The 21674-nt window shown below is 40.0% G+C and overlaps 1 protein-coding gene across 9 annotated transcripts in view; it reads left to right on the top strand.

Moving 5' to 3' along the window:
- The window catches only part of TNIK (TRAF2 and NCK interacting kinase), a 344036-nt gene extending 322860 nt beyond the window's left edge, over positions 1–21176 (top strand). For 8 of the 9 annotated variants that reach the window (XM_081085916.1, XM_081085915.1, XM_081085912.1 and 5 more), the window contains 10 exons: positions 545–709; positions 2800–2911; positions 3699–3869; positions 5504–5647; positions 8152–8286; positions 11638–11738; positions 14033–14182; positions 16671–16830; positions 17076–17215; positions 19408–21176. In XM_081085916.1, coding sequence (XP_080942042.1) covers positions 545–709; positions 2800–2911; positions 3699–3869; positions 5504–5647; positions 8152–8286; positions 11638–11738; positions 14033–14182; positions 16671–16830; positions 17076–17215; positions 19408–19491 — 1362 coding nt within the window. In that variant the 3' untranslated portion in view covers positions 19492–21176. Of the gene's footprint in view, positions 1–544; positions 710–2799; positions 2912–3698; positions 3870–5503; positions 5648–5743; positions 7869–8151; positions 8287–11637; positions 11739–14032; positions 14183–16670; positions 16831–17075; positions 17216–19407 lie in introns of those variants that run through there. The other variant, XM_081085917.1, reaches the window with a different exon arrangement.
- The last annotated feature ends 498 nt before the right edge of the window (positions 21177–21674 follow it).

The raw sequence follows: 21674 nt of genomic DNA, 5'->3' as shown, positions 1-21674 counted from the left end.
ATTTGTTGACTTTGTGACTGACAAAGAACCCTGAGTTGGGTATCAGCTCTGCATTTCCTTGGAGTACATATGTTCATGGATTATTAGTGTTATCCCGCTGGTTCCTTTCAGCGATACTTTAGGACATGTTATCTGTTTTGTGAGTTTGTGTCATTATAATCTAGTAATATGATCCGCAGATTCAGTTACCTGATGTGTATGCACAAGAACACACACAAATATTTTCAAGTGCAGGCCCCACTTAGCCTCTCTATCTGCAGCATTCCTGCCTTTCCACAGGGAACCCCTACATCCCATGTGACCCCTGACTGCCCCTCATGCCGCAGCGTAAGGCCTCAGGGTCAATCCATACACTAAATATTAGCAAAGCTTAACCTCTTTCTTATTTTCTTAGGTAGAATAGACATTTGAGTGGTATCTTCCACATGCCAGTGGGTCGATTTGGAGACCACTACACCTGTGCTATGTGAGGGGTGATGTCACTCTGTGACCTTTGTCTCCCCCTCTAACCTCCCCCCCTCCCCCATGTGTTGTGCCCTCTCAGACATCTGGAGAGAAGAAGCGATCTGGCCACAGTGACAGCAATGGCTTTGCCGGCCACATCAACCTCCCGGACCTGGTGCAGCAAAGTCATTCCCCAGCTGGGACCCCCACCGAGGGCCTGGGACGTGTCTCCACCCATTCCCAGGAAATGGACTCCGGGACTGAAGTAAGTGCTGGCCAACAGCCACAACAGCTCTGTTCTCCTTCAGGGGTTCTGAAACCCTGCTCTCTTCAAGAATAGGTCTTTGACAGGCTCCCAGAAATGTGTTTGGTTGGTTTCTACTCTATAGCTACTTATACATATACTCAAATAGAGGAAATCATAGAAGCGGGGCAGTGAACGTTCTCAGGAATCATCAGGACCAATACTTGATTTTACAGATGAGGCTCATAGAGGTGAAGAACCTTGCCCAAGGCCCATAACTGACTTGAGACACTGCTGGGACCTGTATTGGGACCTCCTATCTGCCAGGCCAGTGATAGCAACTTCAGCCGATAGAGAATCCAAGGTCAATAGTTGAGGTTCACACTTACATTAATTTAGTCAAACTAAGTTTGACTTAAATGAGATGAGGTCTAAATGATTTATTTATGAAAAAGAAAAATCAATAAATAGACAACATTCTCTAAGTGTTCATCTTTCTAAACTCCAAATCGCATAAGAAAGGGAGGAATGGGATATTATCTTTCCCAGATGGAAAAAGTCCAGGAAAAAAGCCTCAATATATACAGTGTTTTAGGTAGTACTCGTAGATGTCATTGACCAAGTTGACCAATAAGATGAATTCATAGTGCTTGATCATATTTCATGAGCTGCCCTGTGAGTCATTCTTAGGCCCTTTCCTACTTCTGATTATAAAGCATGTGCACTATTGGTTTTATGTTGTCCACACACTAATTTCTTATGATGCACCTTTTGGATTCTAAAGTTATAGGGTAAATAAGCTTTGTTTGCCTTTAGGAAAAGAACTCAGAAGTATATAGGAAAGTGCAGCAGCCTATTATAGCATGCAGTGTGGGCAGATTTTTTCTGCCAGAACACCTCTGTGGGTACCAAGGAAGACTCCATGGGGTTGGATCCTGGTTCAAATTCTGCCACCATTCTAGCTCTAAACGAGATTATTAGTACCTGCCCCCAGCTCCTTCACAGACTTCTCCTAAAGATCAAAGGAGAGAATGTGTGTGAAAGGACTCTATTTGAAAGGGGGAGTCCAACCTTGTCAAAGATGGAATGAATTTGATTTTATAAGGTGGAGGGGAAATCTTGAATTAAGTCAGATGGGATCTTTGTGGTTTTGTTCTTATGTTTTTAGGGGTCTTGGGATGTTTATATTTTTAAATAAAAAACTAAGCAGTAATAAAAAACATTTATACAAAAAAAAAAAGAAGTGCTTCTTATGTTGAATGCAGCTCTGTTTGGGGTATTAAAAGAACGTGAATGTAGTTGAAGGAATGGAGATGACTGACAAAATGGGGAGATGGTTAGTGAAGCTCCTTTTACAAAAGTCTAATATGGAATATCGGGATGTAAGCCTGATATTTGAGTTCACTGTTCCATAGTCTAGTTCTGACTTCATGTCTTCATGGTGCTTTCCAAGCCCTTGAGATTTATTTTTTAAGTAAGTCCTCAAGGTGCGTAGGCTGCAAACCTAGTATCTTCATGAAGTCCCCAAATAAGATATATGAATATAATGGTCCATTTAAGGGAAAACTGTCATAGGAAGGAAAAATCTTCAATTCCTGGATGAAATTGTCTCTGCATTAAAGATTTTAAGGCTTCTTGAGCCAACATCAATCCACCTGCATCAGGAGGCCAGTGTGAAAGGGCCCTGAGTCCCTAAGATAGACCCTTTGGTTAACTGTGCTGCTGTGGGGACATGCTTACCTAGTGTATTGCCTACTGTGTTAGCCTTTAAGAATAGTTGGTCAATATGAGATTGCTTTTACTCAAAGGAGATATAAGCTCTGTCACCAGTTCTTTTACCAGATATTAAGGTGCCAAATAGGGTCCAAAATGTAATTTGTTGACTGTAACTCTTACAGTCTGATAATTAACAAAGGTACAATGGCTAGTGAGTAACCAGTACCAGGAGAAGCTGGAGAGAGAGGCAGGCCTGTGACTAGGGGGTTAGAGTGTGAACAGCTGGATAGATAAGAATCTATAATTATTTTTGAAGCCCAAGCAAAGTATTGTTAGCATTTGTTGCTGCAGTATTTAATTATCTGCTCTTTTTCCTCTTCTTGCTTATTGTTTAGTATGGTATGGGGAGCAGCACTAAAGCATCTTTCACCCCCTTTGTGGACCCCAGAGTATACCAGACGTCTCCCACCGATGAAGACGAAGAAGATGAAGAATCATCAGCTGCGGGTAAGCTAGAAAACCCCGATGTTTTAGGCTTTCTGCTCTTGCCTGATAAAAAAAAATTAATCATTAGTTCAATAGTTAAGCCATATATTCTTTAGGCCCTATCTTAAAGAGAAGACCTTCATTTTTAATTATTTTTTTAGGATTCCTAAAACAACTTTCGTTCCTTCTTTGCATTTGTCTTTGATTTCTTCTATTTCACTTCTGGTAGGAACCCAGGGGTATCCAGGTGCCCTAGGAAAAGCTGTTCCTCAGAGATCTCCAAACTTACCACATGTTTCTCAAAAGCAATTTCTGGGTACAATGCTGTGCACGCAGTAGACACTTGATAAGTGCGTGTGGAGTTGTGTTGAGCTCTAGGTGTGTGCTTCCCACTGCAAAAGTCTGGCTGCTTTCCAGAGAGTCTTGCTTTCTAGACTTCTGCGACTCACTAATCATCAGACTCAACTTAGGCCAGTTCGTCCGCTGACAATGTGGAATTTCAAAAAGCAAATCCTCCCTGCATATATGGCAGGGCATGAGGGTGATGTATTTAATTTTATGAGTAATCCCCTAAACTACTGAAGTGATGACCATAGCCTATTTGACTAATGGATAAAAATACTGCTTCTATGAATGACATACTTTATTCTACTAAAAAATGTAAAATATGCATATTTCAGAGTTTCTTTGCCTTTGCTACAATGCACACTAAACAAGAAGAAATCATTGTGTTTTGAAACCCCTTCTCCATAATTCCATGGGTTACTTTAGAAGAAGCCACTGACTTCTCTGATTCTTTTTCTCAAAGCTCTATTTACTAGCGAACTTCTTAGGCAAGAACAGGCCAAACTCAATGAAGCCAGAAAGATTTCAGTCGTCAACGTAAACCCAACCAACATCCGGCCCCATAGCGACACACCAGAAATCAGAAAATACAAGAAACGCTTCAACTCAGAAATACTTTGTGCAGCGCTGTGGGGTAAGTTAGTGCTCTTTACAACTCAGTAATGAGTTGACCCTCAAGCGTGTAAAGCCGGGGATCTTACCATCAGAAGAGCACTGCTGGAATCATGGGTGTTATAGACTTTACCTGGGTCTATCTTGGCCTCAGGAGAGATCAAGAGCAATTTTATATGTAGCACAAACGGATACCCAGGATAACAACATGAGATTCAGAACCACCTGACATAAGTGATGGACCTGAGCCAACAATAGATCTAGCTACCACTTAATACAACACCCACTATGTGCCCAGCACTGTGTGATGTGCCCCACATTCTGTGATCCCTACAACATCTCACAAGGGGAATAAAGGCATTACCTCTCTCTCACAGCTGAAAAACTAGCCCAGCATATTTCAGTGAATTGCTAAAGGCCATACTAGGACTCACAGGATAAAATTTGAAAATGAAAATAGATGATGAACCTTCCCTTTTAGTTCAAAACATCAACCTGCAGTTCCTGTGAAAAAGATCTGCAGGTTTTAGCTGACCTCAAATTCAGTATAGGTGTGATGGTCTGTGTTACTATAAATGTCATGTTCAGATCAAGGGAAGACATGTACCCATCTAAAGTACCAGACCAGGTTTGGGCACCACAATTTTATAAGGACAAAGGCATTTGAGATGTTAGTGGAGAAGAGCGTGAAGCCCGAAAACCATTTCATGGGAGGTGTGATGGAGAGAAGTAAGGCTCTGTCCTCTGGAGAAGAGACAGAAAACAAGAAAATAGACATGTTAATATTGACCATGTACATGAAAGAGCAGATATTGATGTTCCTCAGAAGATAGACATACAACAAGCAAGAGAAGTTAGAAAGTTACCTGTTCATGAATATAGTCCATTGTGCATTGGACCTCGGTGTTTATGTGTGTATTGTGTGCTGGGGGTGAGAGGGGTGGTGATTTGCCTAGGGATGAATGTTTAGTATTGTAGCTACCAGACAATAGGGATCCCTTTCTAATAGGGATTATTGTATGAGAGGTGGGTTGGACTAGATTTAGATGCCTGCGAAGTTCCTTACAGTCATTATTCCTGTGACTCTCAAGTGTTAACACCTTCGCTTGAATTATTTGATCATTTCCTAACAGGGAGCAGAACCTTAGAACTAAGTTAAGCTGTGGTGTGAGGGCGAAGAAGGGGTTTTCTCCCAGTGGGGTATGGAAATGGGGCACTCTGTTGTATGTTGAAGGTGGAAAAGCTAGAAATCACTGCATGAATAGGGGTGGGAGTGAACCTTGGGGAAGTCTTGAAGTGGGGTTTAAAGAGCCGAGAAAGGGGTGGGTATTACAGGAAAGGAACAAAGGCGAATTGTGGTAGTGTCACAGCTGTGCCTTAGGCTCCTCTTGAGAAGGACTCTTTATACTAGGTAGTAAATGCCCATATGTAATAAATGTTGCTACAACTTCATAAATTAAAACTAATCTCATTACCAAAGAGACAGTGATTTAATTACTATGTCAGAGCTTTGACTTCTGCACTCCCGACTGTAGTACCTACTTGCCCATTAGTTTGTATTTACAGAGCACCATTTCTTAGCTTTTATAGGGACCCCAGATGCAGAAGGTTAAAGCCTGTAAAACGTCAGTCTTGGGGTGCTTCTTAAATTTTCAGGTGTGAACCTCCTGGTGGGAACTGAAAATGGCCTGATGCTTTTGGACCGAAGCGGACAAGGCAAAGTCTATAATCTGATCAACCGGAGACGATTTCAGCAGATGGATGTGCTAGAGGGACTGAATGTCCTCGTGACAATATCAGGTATGTTACTAGGATAACCGGAGTCCTCCAGGTCTGCACAGGTGGGAAAGGTGATCACCTCGTTCCTGAAGAAACGGTAATGTCTGCCCTTTCCAGCTAACAAGGGACACAATGAATTATAGCAGTACACTCAGAGTGAGATCACCTGCATTTTGTAGCTCTGGACAAGTCTGACCTCCAAAAGTAAGTCTCTCTCCTCTGCTTGAAATCTGAATTAGGCGGGGACATACCACGAAGGCTGTATCGTTATGGGCCTTTAACCACTGCCAGGACTCAGCAAGGATGCTTTTAAGATGTCTGCACTCCAATCATCGCTGTCTACTCTCAGAGGAAGAAGATCAAAGTGTAGGCTTCTGGGAGGAAGAAATTTTATAAGCAGGAATTCCTGTGGTCTCTCTTTTCACAAGAACTGCTCCAACTTATAGTCCACTGATGTTTTAGCAAGCACAGCTGGCCCACTGGGTGACTGAGTCTGCAAAGGAATTTGAATGTGGGATCATTCTGCTACACTCTGCAGCTTCCTGGTCCTTAATAAAAAGATGGAGACAGTCCTAGCCCATTTGGATCAGTAGATATAGCATTGACCTGCGGACTGAAGGGTCCCAGGTTCAATTCCCGGTCAAAGGCACATACCTCAGTTGCAGGCTTGATTCCCAACACTGGTTGGGGCATGTGTAGGAGGCAACCAGTTGACATGTCTCTCTCACATCAGTGTTTCTCTCTGCTTCTCCCCCTCCCTTTCACTCTCTAAAAATCAATGGAAAAATATCCTTGGGCAAGGGTTAACAAACAAACAAAAGAAGATGAAGACAAAAGTGAGGAGATATGGAAAGTCTAGCCTGCACCCCAGAGCAGTGGGTCAGAATCCCTTGGAGTGGGCTCAGGCATCCATTGCTTTCATGGCTTCTGAGGTGTTTCCAGTGTGCAGCCAAGTTTGAAAACCATGGCTCTACACTCAGCCACTGTTTTGCAGAGACGATGCAGCGCTACTGGGTTGAATTTTGAATAAAATTGAACTCTTCAACTGTACTTCTATTTTGAATAAAATGCCTTTACTGATGGTACAGTTCCCTCTTTCTTTTACCTTTCCACTGCATGCTGAGAGTTGCGTTTCTTTTTATTCCTCCCACATAAAAGTTAACCAAGTAAATTATTCTTCTATTATCAATTGAGTTAAATTCTGTGTAGTCCTTTGTTCTGGCTAATTGCTTTTTTGATTGCTCTACTACCAAATCACATTTAAAACCACACATCTGCCAGTCACCTACCAAAAGTGGAAATGATACCAGAAAAGTCACATTCAAGCTTCATTATGTTGTGAGTGACACATTCCCATTTTTTAAAGTGGAAGTATTTCCTCTTTTCATGAGGCATAGATGGGGAAAGAAAAAGATGAAGATAGGAGCAAAGCATGCTTGAACTGCCTTTGGGTCTGTGTTGGCAGAAAGAGGGAAGAGCTGGCCCACCCGCTCATCCTGATCAGTATATATCCTAGGCTTTTGGCTACAAAAAGGAGCAGTAACTTCACTATGATTCCCTTAATTTAAGTTACAAATTCACTCTCCTGTCAAATCCAGTGTGCCACGCTTTAATGAATTGTCTTCTGGTAAATATTACATCTGTAAAATGTAAAACATATTTTGATACCTAAGAAATCAAAGGAAAATAAGTACCTATGAAGGAAAACCCACAGGCCTAAATTTTATCATACTAAACATTCTTTACTCCGGGATCATTTTACCAAAGGGAACTTTTAAGTTGTTTGTTTGTTTTTTCAAGTACTCATCTTTTATTCCTTCCCCATTTTTGTGTGGCATTTCTTCCTATGATCTTAGTACCATAAATGTGTCCAGTGTTATAGCTCAGACTGCCCTTGTTGAACTTATTTCTCTTATTTTCTTATAAAATTCCTCTATTTGTTAATCAGATAAAATAAAACTACTACCAGCTGTCATCTTTAAAGTAATAGAGGAGGTAAATAAGAGGCTCTCCATTCAAATATGCTCTTAGGTTAGCAGGTGAGGGAATGGCAGTCACACATAAGTATGATAAAATGTCCAGTTGTTAGTCATATAATTAGATCTAGAATATTCTGGAACTTTGATCAACCATTCTGTTACACAATTAGGTCTTACTGCGATCAGTAGACACTACCCTTTGCATCAAGAAGGGAGGGTAAGAGCAGCATGCTCAAATAAAAAATGACCTGAATCCCACCACTGCCACCAAAAGAAAAAAGAAAAGAAAAAAGAAAAAAAATGACCTGAAGGCAAAGACAAATTATAAGATGGTTATTTGTTCAAAACAATTGAGGCTGTTTTAATCATAAGTTTTGGCAGAGACACACACACTTTGATGGTGCTGGAGACACTGGCTATTGTGCCTTTATACAAACACACACAATTGTAAACGAAAATAAATGAATAAAATAAAATGGAGATGGGAAGGGTTAAGAGAAAAAGCTATCACAGGGGTTTGAAATTAAAGCTCCATTATTTCAACAGGAAAGAAGAATAAGCTACGAGTTTACTATCTTTCATGGCTAAGAAACAGAATACTACACAATGACCCGGAAGTGGAAAAGAAACAAGGCTGGATCACTGTTGGGGACTTGGAAGGCTGTATACATTACAAAGTTGGTAAGTCTCAAAGCATGGAACTGTTTTATGTTCAATCTGAATTATTCTGTTAAGTTTCATTCAGTTTTTTCTATCAGAAATTGATGATGCATTTACGAACAAGTTAAGATGTTGCTGAAACCTTAAGTATACTTGCATTATTTCCCAACAAAAAAAGCCAGGTGGGTGAGGTTTAAAGAGTGCATTCAGAATAAAGCCCCAGGCTCCAGTTTAAGCATTTATAGCCACTCCTGCCTATAAAAATGACAGTGAAAGAATACAAATGTCATAAACCCACAAGGGCAAAGGGACCAGAAGGAGAGAAATCAACAAATGAGATGTCAACAAAATTGAACAAGAGTAGCCGGATGACTAAAAACAAACTTAGCCGACCAGGAAATGCTGAATTGTAAGTGTTCAGTGAATAAATTTATCAAAATCAATCCAGTCACTTAACAGAACCCAGGCAGACCCAGGACCTGAGGCCCCAGGGGGAAGCATAAAGTCGAATTGAAAATAGGAGGATTGTTGAAAAGTTGATGAGTAGCACGTCCTCCAGAAGCCAGTCAGGCAGCCACCCCGACCCCCAATGGAAATAGAAGTGTGGGTGGGTAAGTGGGTGGGAAGAAATCAACCAGAGAACTTTGTATGCATATATGCATAACCAATGGACACAGACAATAGGGTGGTGGAGGCCTCAGGTGGGTGGTGGGGGCAGGTTATAAGGGGTCAGTGGGAGAAAAAGGGTGACATACGTAATACTTTCAACAATAAAGATTAAAAATAAAAAGAAATAGAAGATGAAAGGTTGGCACAGCCTATCTGATGATGGGAAATACTGAACTGTGAGGACACACACACCTCCATCCCCTGTTTAGCTCCCAAAATGTCGGTAGCCATGCTTAAACTCCCAAGCAAGAGATTCAGAGATTTGTCTTTATCGAAACTGAGTGGCCAGAAAGAAAAGATGTTCAGGCACTAGTGTTAGAAATGCCATGAACAAAGCTTGCTGTCTAATGTCTTAAAGTGAAGCCCCGCAGTCGGTAGCCCACATATCAGACATGGGGAAATCCACGGATAGGCAGGAAACTTAGAAAGGTGTTTAGAAGGAGCAGGATAATGAGGAGTGGAAGAAAATTTTAAAGAAAGAAACGATAACTTCAGAAAGATTATAAAAACTGTTTTTCCTAAAAGAAGAATAAAGGCTATTTAAAATGCTGGAGCAGGGTTGGGAAAAGTCATTCAGAAAACTAGAAAAAAATGTTAGAAATTAAAATGTATTGGCAGGAATAAAAAATGTAATAGAAATGTTGGAAGATAAAAATGAGAAATCTAGAAAGTAGGAAAAAAAGGAGGGATGGAGAAGGGGAAGTTGAGAAATAAAAAGTGGTTCAAAAATCTTAGGATAAAATGGACACATATGTAATACCCTTTGTAATACTTTAAGCAATAAATTAAAAAAAAATCTTAGTAACATGAGTTTTAGGGGAAAAAAGAGAAAATAAAAAATAGAAGAGGAAAGTATGAAAGAAAGAATAGAAAAAAACATTTTTATAACTAAAGCCTTGAAATCACAAATTAAAAGGTTTCATGGAGTACCCAGAAGAGTAGATTAAAAAAAGATTCACCTCAAGATGTATCAACATGATATTTCAGTATCCAGGAACTGAGAAGCTCCTTAAAGTTTTTAGATCGTAAGTAAATAAACAGTTTACATATAATAGGCCCAGAATCAGGTGGCCTGGGACTTATCAGCAATCCTAGAAAACTGGAAGACAATGGACCAAGGCTTCAAAATTCTGAGGGAAAGGTTACTTTCACCTTGTATTTATAATCCATCTGGATTCACCAGAGCTCTCCAGAGAAACAGAACCAATAGGGTATATGTATGTGTGTGTCTGTCAGTCCAAGCAGAGGGTTCCAGAAGAGGTGGGTTTGAGAAAAAATAAAATTTTACTAATAGATTACCTGTCACATTTGACTGTTGAAGGCAGTTACAGTTCTAGCAGAAGGTTTGCACATGCTTAGTGATAGATACATAGAAAATAAGGACATGAAAAAAATGAGAGAAAACAACAAAGGAAACATAATTATGGTATGCTATGCACCCATCTCTGAACAATAATAACTTGAACACAGAATATTGATTTAACCAAAAATTACAAATGTAACTATATTGAATGGAGAAGAGGAAATGTGTATGTTTAAAAGCGAGACTAGAGAGAAGATAGTTTTAAGAAATTAAATCTTTTCCATACTACACAGTCAGTAGATAATATGTACAACTGGGGGGGAAAAAAGTCAAGAAATAACGTTGTAAGAATGTTATTTAGAAATATGGAAATAAATTGCTAAAGAAGTAGGTGAAAGTATATTAAAGACAGAATGTGTAAATAGAAGGGACCTGCTTCAAAAAAAGAGCTCAAAAAAATAAAAAGAGCTCAAAGAGCAAGAATTTGGTGTTATTCTGGCATGTCCAGTTTCTTTAGAACACAGAATATTCTGTTCAAATATTGCATTTAAAAAAATGACTGCCATGTGTACTATTTTAGTCTACTCAGGCTGCTATAACAGAATACCAGAGACTGGATGGCTTATAAGCGATAGGAATTTATTTCTCACAGTTCTGGAGGCTGGGAAGTCCAACCAAGGCCAACGTACTGGCAGCTGCACTGTCTGCTGAGGACTCACGTCCTGGTTCAGGGACAGCTGTCTTGTCGCTACAACCTCACATACCAGAAGGGCAGAGGGATCTTTCGAGGGTCTCTTTTATAAGGGCATTAATCCCTTATGCATTTCTAATCATTGGAATCCAAATGTGGATAGTAAGCAAATGGAAGCCTTTATGTCTCTACCCAGTTGCTAATTGTTCTACCAGCTCTCCCCTGCTTGCTTACATGTGGATGAACATAAAAGCCAGGCAAGGAAACATCAAGGGATAGTATGTATATTCTTATTACAATGTGTAGTTTACATCTAAACCTAGTGGTTAAAGACAGTCCTAAGCCAGTTACATCCTTAGATGAAGAAAAGAGTGTTCAGTACAAAGCAAAAGGCCCCAAGTATTATGCAAACCAAATACACGAAAGGAAGTTAAATCTATCTCTAGAAAATCCTACACCAAGATCATCACCCTCAATTGTGGTTTTATATATACAGAGTGAGGCAAAAGAAGGTTTACAGTTGTTAATACATGGAACATAGTGTATTCTTGTATTATTACTTATTGATTATTGTATTATTTTCCATACAAACAACTATAAGCCTACTTTTGCCCCACCCTGTATATTTGCATAGTATGCTTACACATTCATTAATACAAAAACTTGAATAAACTGATATGCTTTTTTAATTTATAATTTTGTATTACAGTTAAATATGAAAGGATCAAATTCTTGGTGATTGCCTTAAAGAATGCCGTGGAGATATATGCTTGGGCTCCTAAACCATATCATAAGTTCATGGCATTTAAGGTAAGCAGGCATGTGATTACCTAAAAAGTGCTTGTTTTGTTTTGTTTTTTATTTTAAATTCCTACCAGTTAACAAAGTGGTCTGTCTTATACCTAGACTAATATAATATTCCTATATGTAATAAACCTCTTTTAAAAGTCTAGAAACTCTTAGATTTATTATTCTGAAAGTAAAAACTAAGACGTAATAAATGCTATAAAATTAGTCAAATTAAAAGTTGGGTACACACTCCTCCATTCAGGTTTATGAAACACCATCTCCAAGTGGCATTTAGTATGGAATGGTTCCCGGGTGAATCCTTAATTGTGGTATTAGGCAAGGAGATTCATTATACAGCCACCTAACTAGGGCACGCTGATATTTCATCTCAAAAAGGCAAACCAACAACAGCCCTGAATTTTAAGGTTGAACTGAGTCTCTAAATCTTACAATCTTCATAACCCTTGTGGGGTAAAGTCCCTAAAACTCACTTGATGCTCCATATCCCTAATTTCTCTAAAATGAAGACTGAATTTAGTCACCTCTGAAAATGACCTAGCTTCTTTACATTCTTCAATTTCAGTGGCTTTTTTTTTTCACCTTGTCTGAGTCTCTACCCACCATGGTTAGACTAATCAACAAGAGCGAGATAGGGATATTCTAGTCCCATTGCCCCAGATCATGAAAACTGACCCCCAAATGCCAGAAGGACCAGTGCTTGTGGGCACTCCAATGTTTTCAGAGCTACAGAGTCTGTCTCAGCCAATGTAAATTTCTCTTCTGTTCATTCTCTCTCTCTCTCTCTCTCTTGCTACCTATGTCTCTCTCTTTATATCTCAGTGGTTCTCACTTTTTCCCCACCTTTTGACCATTATTCCCTTTGACCCTCTCTGTATTCTTACTTCCCACATATGCCATGTGGGGGCAGAAGCTGCTTTGGGAACACTGTGAGCCATCTTCAAGGCAGAGTCACCCACTTTTTTCTTGTTCCCTTAGCGCTAGGGGCTCATTTGTGATGTGCACAAGAAGATAGATTCATCAATGGAAATGGGCACCCCTCCATAACCCCACTTTTATAGAGAAAAATTTTTGGAATGCATTAGGTTAGTAATAACACTTAAGGGATCACTCCTGAAAGCTAAAGTGGTACTACTGTTCTGCCAAAATCTCTCTCCGCAAAAGCTTTTCCATCAAGATCCCATTCCAGTTCTGAAGTTGCTGCCATCAGTTTACTAGCCAAAGTGCATGAGAGAGTGTGAAATGCTTTGTTCAGCAGATCACACTGGGCCTGAAAAGAGGGAAGAGCAAAGGCAAAAAAGGACTTGGAAAAAAAGAATGGAGATGACAGAAGGCTGAGCCCCTCCCACAGGACAAGGATACCAGGCTAAGGTCTCCCGTCCTGTGAGGCTGTTAGCAGTGGATGAGGAGAGAAGTCTGATAGGGGGCAGTGGCATTATAGTGAGGCACCTGGGGTTTCACAAATTCTCTCCCAGACTTCAAGACCCAATAAAGGTAAAAGGTGGCAAAGGAAAACAGAAGCACACTTGATTGACAGCTAGTTGCAGTGTTAGCTGTGGATTCAAACAAGTAGAACCTAGATTAACTTAGCTGGAACTATGGTTAAACCCAACTAGCCAACTAAGCATAGTTCTCTGAAGATTCATCCAGGTTGTTGTATGTGTCAGTAGTTTATTCCTTATTATTGCTGAGTAGTAGTCCATAGTATGGATGTACCACAATTTGTTTAACCATTTTTTCTGCCAAAGGATGACAAGTGAATTTTTTTCTAGTTCGGGGGATTTATTCATATAAAGTTGCTATAAACATTCATGTGAAAAAAAAAATGAGTCTTGAGTTTTGTGATGTTCTACCGCCACCTTTCCATTCATCTGAGCAGGCTTAGCATAGAGCTGACCTGGTGGCCCACCCCAGGATGTCTCTGAAAAGGGAGCAGCCAATGTAGACCTGTCTGTCACATTGGAAGGAAAGGGGCCAGAGAGGTTTCCTGAGGGAAAAGGCCAGAAATTAACAGGGAAGAGCAGTAGTTTTAACATATGATGACGGTATCAAAAATTGACAACTGTAAGCTACTTCTCTGCCCTGGAAGACAAGGGGTGGAGAAAGGATCACAAATGGGTGCTAGACCCCTCTCCCTGGATCCAGAATATGAATAGACCTAAAATTGAAAGAGAAATTTCCTGGTGTTTCTGTTTAAGAAAGTTAGATATTAAATTCTACCAGGCAATGGCTAAAGGAAAAAATTATTAAGATAACCTGTTTGAATGATGTGTACACTCATGGGGTGATTTTTAAAGTCTTTTGCAGATCTCCAGCACAAGCCACTGCTTGTGGATCTCACGGTAGAAGAAGGTCAAAGATTAAAGGTTATTTTTGGTTCACACACTGGTTTCCATGTAATTGATGTTGATTCAGGAAACTCTTATGATATCTACATACCATCTCATGTAAGTTTCTGGAAGCCTACTGTCACGGCTCTCTGTGCAACAGCCTGCATGTAGAAACATTGTGCATTTTTAATAGAAGTCATGCCTTTACTGGTCAGTAAAGCAGATGAACTTTTGACCTTCACTAAATAGACAATGCTTTTAATAAATAAAACCTGTAAATTTAATGTTTATGACTGCTTAACTCTGAGTAACACATAATAGCAGTTCTTTGCCATTTACTGGGTATGTTGTCTCATTGAACTTCAGATTAAAATACATGTGGTGTTTTTCCTTCAAGGGCATAAATTCTGTTCTTTAAGCAGGAGTACAATAGATGAGTTCCTATTTTCAGGTTTTGAAGAGAGATTGGTTCATTTCATGTAAGAGAAGGCCAATGGCCCCTTTTTTGCCATTTTTGTACCTCTTTTCAATTCCACAGCTCATGTAGTGGGATCTGACACCTGGCTCTAGCATGTATTTCCTCTGCAATTATGGACACATTAGGCAGTCTCTCTGGCCCTCATTTTTCACAACTCTAAAATGGGGATAAAATATCCTATCTCATGGTTTTCATCACATTAAATAATGAAATATATTTAAAGTAGCTGGTACAGAGCCCTGCAAATTATAGTATTAACATTGCTATACTGACACATTGCCTAAAACATGACTTTTAATTTTATTTTTAAAATATTTTTTTATTTTCCAATTACATTGACATTCAATATTATGTTAGTTTCAGGTGTACAGCATAGTGGTTAGACCAGGGGTGGGCAAACTTTTTGACTCGAGGGCCACAATGGGTTTCTAAACTGGACCAGAGGGCCGGGACAAAAGCATGGATGGAGTGTTTGTGTGAACTAATATAAATTCAAAGTAAACATCATTACATAAAAGGGTACGGCCTTTTTTTTTATTAGTTTTATTCATTTTAAATGGGCCGGATCCGGCCCACGGGCCGTAGTTTGCCCACGGCTGGGTTAGACACTTAAATAACTTATGAAGTGATCCCCCAGAATGTCAGTACCCACCTGGTACCACACAAAGTTATTACAATATTATTAACTATATTCTCTAAGCTGTACTTTACATCCCCGTAACTATTTTATAACTGCCAATTTGTAGTTTGTAATCCCTTCACCTTTTTCACCCAAACACTACACATGGTTTTGCTTAGTAGTATTGGTTTAGTGTAAATTGTGTTTTCTTCATGTCATTCCAAGGCTAACATACTGTAGAGACTATTAGGAAAGTCTGAGGCCTAAACTGTTGCTGATTTGTATTTGCGGAGTTTAAAGACTTTTTACTCCAAAGAAATCTGATTGGGAAAAAAAAAAAGTTGTTTTAGTACATATCACACACACACACACACACACACACACACACACACACACACACACGTATACACCTTCACGTCATTCATTGCTGCCGTACAGCTTTGCCTCATGTGTGTGCATGTGCACACAGGATCAGAGTTCTGGGCCATCACCATGGTCATTTCTGATCCTCCCATTCCTACCTACTAAGCAGCTATTGGACTATATACCATCCCCAACCTGGGGATCACAGCATCACCACATCTCTTTTCCTAGAACAAGTCAATCTACACTTATTTCAATAGTGATATTTCTTTGTAATGAGTGATAATTTTAAATTTTTTTCTAAGCAAACCATTAATTTTTATTATTCAGTTATTTAGGCATCCAGATTAACAATCTGTGTTATCTGCCCATAGCCTATTTGATAGGAATCTGTTTTGGTCCCACCTTCTGGCCCCAATTAGGCTCTTCTCCATCAAATTCAACTTCTCCTCGTCTTTTTTTTTTTTAATTTTATTTTATTGTTTAAAGTATTACAGATAATAGTACATACGTCTCCTTTTTATTTTCCCCATTGACCTTCTCCCGGCCTCCCCTACCTGCCGGCACATGCCCTCACCCCACCCCCGCAGTGTCTTGTGTCCATTGGTTATGCTTATATGCATGCATACAAATCCTTTGGTTGATCTCTTACCTCTCGGCTTCCCCCCCCCCCCAACACTCCCCAGACTTCCCACTGTAATTAAGTAGATGGAAAATGTGATTTTCAATATCTATGAGACGTGTGCTCAAATCCCAATTCCACCACCACATATCAGTGCAGCTTTGGTCCAGTTACATAATCCCCCTGAAATGCATTTGCCTCATTTATAGACGAAGCTATCTCCCATGGAGAGTTGTTCTAAGGACTAGAAATTGTACAGGTAAGGGGCCCAGTGTTTGGCACACAGCAGGTGCTCCAGAGTTGTTATTTTCAGGATCAGGTGAATTGGATTCTCAACCTAGTGCCTGTGTGTGTGTTTACCAGAGTTTGTGATAGGTTGGTGGTTCAATTAAGCAAATCAGAATGTCAGTCTCTAGTATGAAAATGGTGGGGGACCCTCATTTTTGCAATTCTTAATGATTAATAGTCAAGATGTTGCCTTATTTTTAAAAAGAATAATGCCTGACCTTTCTTTGTCTTCTAGATTCAGGGCAATATCACTCCTCATGCCATTGTCATCTTGCCTAAAACAGATGGGATGGAAATGCTTGTTTGCTATGAGGATGAGGGGGTGTATGTGAACACCTATGGCCGGATAACTAAGGATGTGGTGCTCCAATGGGGAGAAATGCCCACGTCTGTGGGTAGGTTAACCATTCCTTATCTCCTTCAGCAGTTACACCCCCCAAATGAAACGAAAATCAAGAAATGTGAAACAACCATTTGATTCCACAAAAAAAAAAAAAAGTCTGTGAATAACACTTGTAAGACTTGCTTTGTCTGTTTATCTCAAGTCGTTTGTCATTTTTGTGGTTAAGATGTGAACAGATGCTGTGAGTTATTGCCCATCTAATGTTTTTAATGCAGTTTTGGAAATTCCTTTTGACAGCCTACATTCATTCCAATCAGATAATGGGCTGGGGCGAGAAAGCTATTGAGATCCGGTCAGTGGAAACAGGACATTTGGATGGAGTATTTATGCATAAGCGAGCTCAAAGGTTAAAGTTTCTATGTGAAAGAAATGATAAGGTAAATCCGTTTCAACATTTGCATTAGTGTTTGCATTTTAAGAGACCACCAGGTACCTGTGAAACCTTCATTTTCCTTTATACTGATTTGAATCACATCTGTGTTAAACAATCAATATTATCTTGAAATGGCATTATTTGGTTTGATTTATGTGAACCCTCGACATATATTCTTTACATATCAAAAAAGACAGAAACACATCTAAAAAATTCTTGTGAACTGTTAGTAACTTCTGTGGCTTGCAGGCCCTATGGTGATTCAGTAGACACCCCAAATTCTCCTAAGCATTTAGAAGAGTTGGCCCATCGTTAATCATCTCACAGTGGGTCAACTTTAAATTCCACTTGGAGACTTTTCACAAAGTCACTATCGGGACCTAACCCATCACATTATATTCACTTTTTAATGTGTAACATTTGGCATGTAGAAATATAAACGTTTAAAAAATGTCGCCCATTCCTTAAGAAATGCACAGTCACAAACTCAACTAGTGCCATGTCCTGTGTCATTCCAGCCATGTTTCCTCTGCAATGTTCTAGGGGGCCTGTCTCCCCGTGAAGGTGGCGGTGTCCGTCTGGCATGCTCAGTCCTCGGAAGGGTATTCTGCAGCATTGCTGCTTCTCCCTCGTCCTCCCTATGGACTCATCCAAAGTTTTAGTAGCTCAGTTGTACTCCATTTGTGAATTTATCCTTCGTGACCTTGGCCAGCTCAGAAATGCTGTCCCCAAAACAGCTTTTTGTATAGAAAAGAATGTGATGGGTTAAACAGATAGACATGCCTTGATCCACCCAGAGGCCAGACTGGTCTTAGTCCAACCCTGGTGATATGGGTCTAGACTAGATTCAACCCTGGCCAACTACTCTGACCTGGTGTGGTCTAGTGTGGTCTGGGTGAACAATAGCTATGGGTGGCCAGGATGGTTCTAGGGCCTGCCCAGAGTATGTCAGAACACAGACCCATCCCCTAGTAAAACTCCAGTGTCCGGGAATTGTAAGACTAAGAGTGATCTGAGCATGGACTCCCACACTCTTAATTCATTGAAGACCCACCCCAACAAGCTGTCCCATGCCATGCACACCCTCAGGAGCAGGCTAGGACCACACCTGTATTTGGGGCCCGAGGTTTAGAGCCCAGAGCACACACAGCCTGGAGAGGACAGCAGCTCTTTGTTTCCTTCACTGTTTTTCCATGGGCCCTCTGTGCTTATCCATTTTGATTCACTGACCCTAACAGTAGCTTTACTTACATTAGGTGAATGACAAGCATTTCCACAGAACTTCTTAAGAAGTTGTGGTTGGGAGAGACAGCATTCTCTTGAAGAAGTTGTGGAAATGAAGTAGCAGAGACTTTCTACTAGTGACAAAAGTAAATGCCTTGGACCAAAGTTTGGTATTGGCTGACTCAAGGGCTAGGCCACAGCCCAGAATGTTATTTTCCTAGGGCAGTGGCTCACTGACATTCAGCTCAGGTGAGCAGTAACCCAAATTTTGCTCACTTCTCTCAGTTGTTTGATAAAAGGATTTAGCAGACCCAGACCTAATGGACTGTGGTTCTACTTACTAATGCCATTATCTCCTTTGGCCTGGGATTCTCCTGCATCAGCAGAGAAGCCAAGCGTTAAGTCTTGAAATGCCAAACTGAATAGGCATTGAACACCTGACCCTATCTGACCACAACCATTTAATTTCTTTTTTAATTTTAAAAATTAAGAACTAAAGTCAGTAGGCCCAAAATTTCCCCCTTGACTTTGAGAATGCGGAAGAGTTCCCTTCAGTCCTAAAGTCTGCCCTCTTGTCCTTATAAGGGAGAGAAGGGGAGCTTTCCAAAATTTAACAAAGGGCTTGTTGTGTCCTAGACCAGAAACCCAGCATATTATCTCCTAGCTCAAAACTCCCTTTTAAAATATGAGCACCCAAAGGGAAGTTAACAAATCAAGATGTATCCCCTTGCATGTCCCTGAAGGTCAAAATCACAATAAATGATAATAAATAGCAATCATAGTAATAAAGGCAGGCAGGAGTGTTTACAGAGGATGCACTATGTTAAAAGACACTTTATAAACACCAACCATTGAGTCTTAAGAGCTGACGCATGGCAAGGCTAGGACATGTGAGAGAAAATGGATGGACAGTTGAAGAAAAGAGGGGAAGAAACCATGCAGTTGAACTAACTTCTTTTTAATTTCAAACAGGTATTTTTTGCATCCGTGCGATCTGGAGGAAGTAGCCAAGTGTTTTTCATGACCCTCAACAGAAATTCCATGATGAACTGGTAACAGAAGAGCACTTGGCACTTATCTTCATGGCGTTGTTTCTAATTTAAAAGAACATTACTCATGTGGACTTATGCCAGTCTAGAGGCAGAATCAGAAGGCTTGGTTGAACATACTGCTTTCCCCTTTTCCTCTCCCTCCACCCGTCCCAATACAGTCCATCTTTCAATGTTGCAGCCTGGTTGAGAAGGAGAGAAAAAGGTGGCAGGAATTTCCAGGAGATCCCCAAGAATGCTGCATTGTCTGTGGACAAAGATGGACCATGTGCCCTTCGGAGTTAGGGATAGAAACAAATATTGTGTGCTCTTATGATTAAGCTGTGTTATGGTGGATTCTGAGTTTTGTTTTGTTTTTTTAACCTTTTTTCTGTACCCCCTTACTTTGTAAGAATGGGGAGAGAATGCATACTGAGAAAATTAGTCTGTTTTTAATTCTGTCTGCCTGCTAGATTTAAATATACATATGTTGTAAAATTTCCAATTTCAAATGGTGAGAGACAGCACAATAAATGTACCTTATCTCCTCACACTGAAGGCCATAACTGCATAGTGGGGTGATTTTAGAACTCTTTTGCCTTCACCAACCCAAAAGGTTGCTTTTTGGTAGCAACTGGCTAATGAATTTTTAAGAGAAGAAAAATACTGTGCTAGTTTTCCCCTCTTTGGGGAAATAGATTTTAAATGGCTAAACTACTAGCCTTAGACTAATAAAATCAACTGCCATTTTTGTGAGTCTGACAGGCCCTATTTTTATATGGCCCTGTACAGAATGGAGTGTGTTGAATGGGATAGTAGTGTCATTGAGTTGAGTTGGTTCCAGTGATTGAGGGATCCCATAACACAATTTTCCCTCAGCTATTATGCAACAAGTCAGGGCAAAAGATGGGGTGACAGATGAGGCCAAACAGAAAGAGCTTCTGGGAAACAAGCTAAAAAAATTACACACACACACACACACACACACACAATCTTTTTTTAAATGTACAAGGCCTCCCAGCTAAGAGGTCACTCGGTTTGAGCTTCATTAGGAATGAGACTTTGTTGAGTTCTGATTGGGGAGTGAATGACATCCGGGCTCCGGTCATTCCCAGCTTTCTCCTGACAATGCCACTTTCTCAAGATGAAAACTGTGACTGAAAAAAATAATAAATGTTTCTGAGCTGCCTGTGTTCTCTTGGGTTGGTGAGAGAAGGGATGAGACTACTATGCCTGCCTGAGACAGCAGGCAGCATTGGTTCAGATTTTATCGAACTTGAAAGCAAGGCTTTGGCCAAAATTCTGAGACCCTAATCATTTTACCTTCCTCCAAATTACCCAACATATGGTAAGCAACATTTGTGCAGAGATATGTGTATATTTAGTTCAGGTTGACTTGTGTCCTTATAAACTCTTACTCAGATGATTTGAACTTTTGCGTGACTGTCTGGGATTTTTTTTTTCCAAAGCTACACGCATGGCCACTTGTGGTATCGAGGTGTTGCAAAACGATATCTGTGTTGCGCTTCCTGTTTTAACCTACCTCGTTTTGTTCGTTTTGTTTCACTGTTCATCACAGCAGTGTTATCTCCAGGAGACATATAGAGAGCTCAACTGGCAATCTCAGGTGTATTTAATATTTTTTCAACAAAACAGTAGTTGACCAAATTGTTATTCTTGAAAATTAAAAAAAAAAAAAATCAACAACAGAAATGAATGCGGCTTGTTTCTGGAGAAAATAGCTACTATTAACAGATTTTAAAAATCTGTGATCCTACTGATTTTGCCTAAATACATGAGCAGCTGATGTACTATTAATGAGAACGAAATACGCATTAGAAAAGTGGAGCCATTTCAATCTGGTGTTTGGGGAAGGGGGGAGAGGGGGGAATTATTCTCATTCCTGAAGTAGGTGATTGTGACCCCCCCTCCCGTAAAGGTGGTTGTCATTTGCATTTATTTTAAGTAGGTAATACACAGGAATGGAATTGAGGATTATCTTTAGATGATCACCAAGATGTCCTCATCATGGTCTCTTTAGCTCTCAAAAGCAATGAAATCCTCCCGTTCTCATTTTTACTGCTGTGATTCTGCTGCTGAATGATACTATCTTTGCAAATTCCATGCAAAAAATTCAGCAATAACTTTTTTGATTGAATTTAGCAACCATTATAATTGGACGCTGATGTGGACAAAATATATTGATTTGGG

Source organism: Myotis nattereri (assembly GCF_964212035.1).
Source record: "Myotis nattereri genome assembly, chromosome: 3".
Classification (NCBI taxonomy): Eukaryota; Metazoa; Chordata; class Mammalia; order Chiroptera; family Vespertilionidae; genus Myotis; species Myotis nattereri.
The sequence above is the reverse complement of the archived record's forward strand: the minus strand, read 5'-3'. Positions and strand labels throughout refer to the sequence as shown.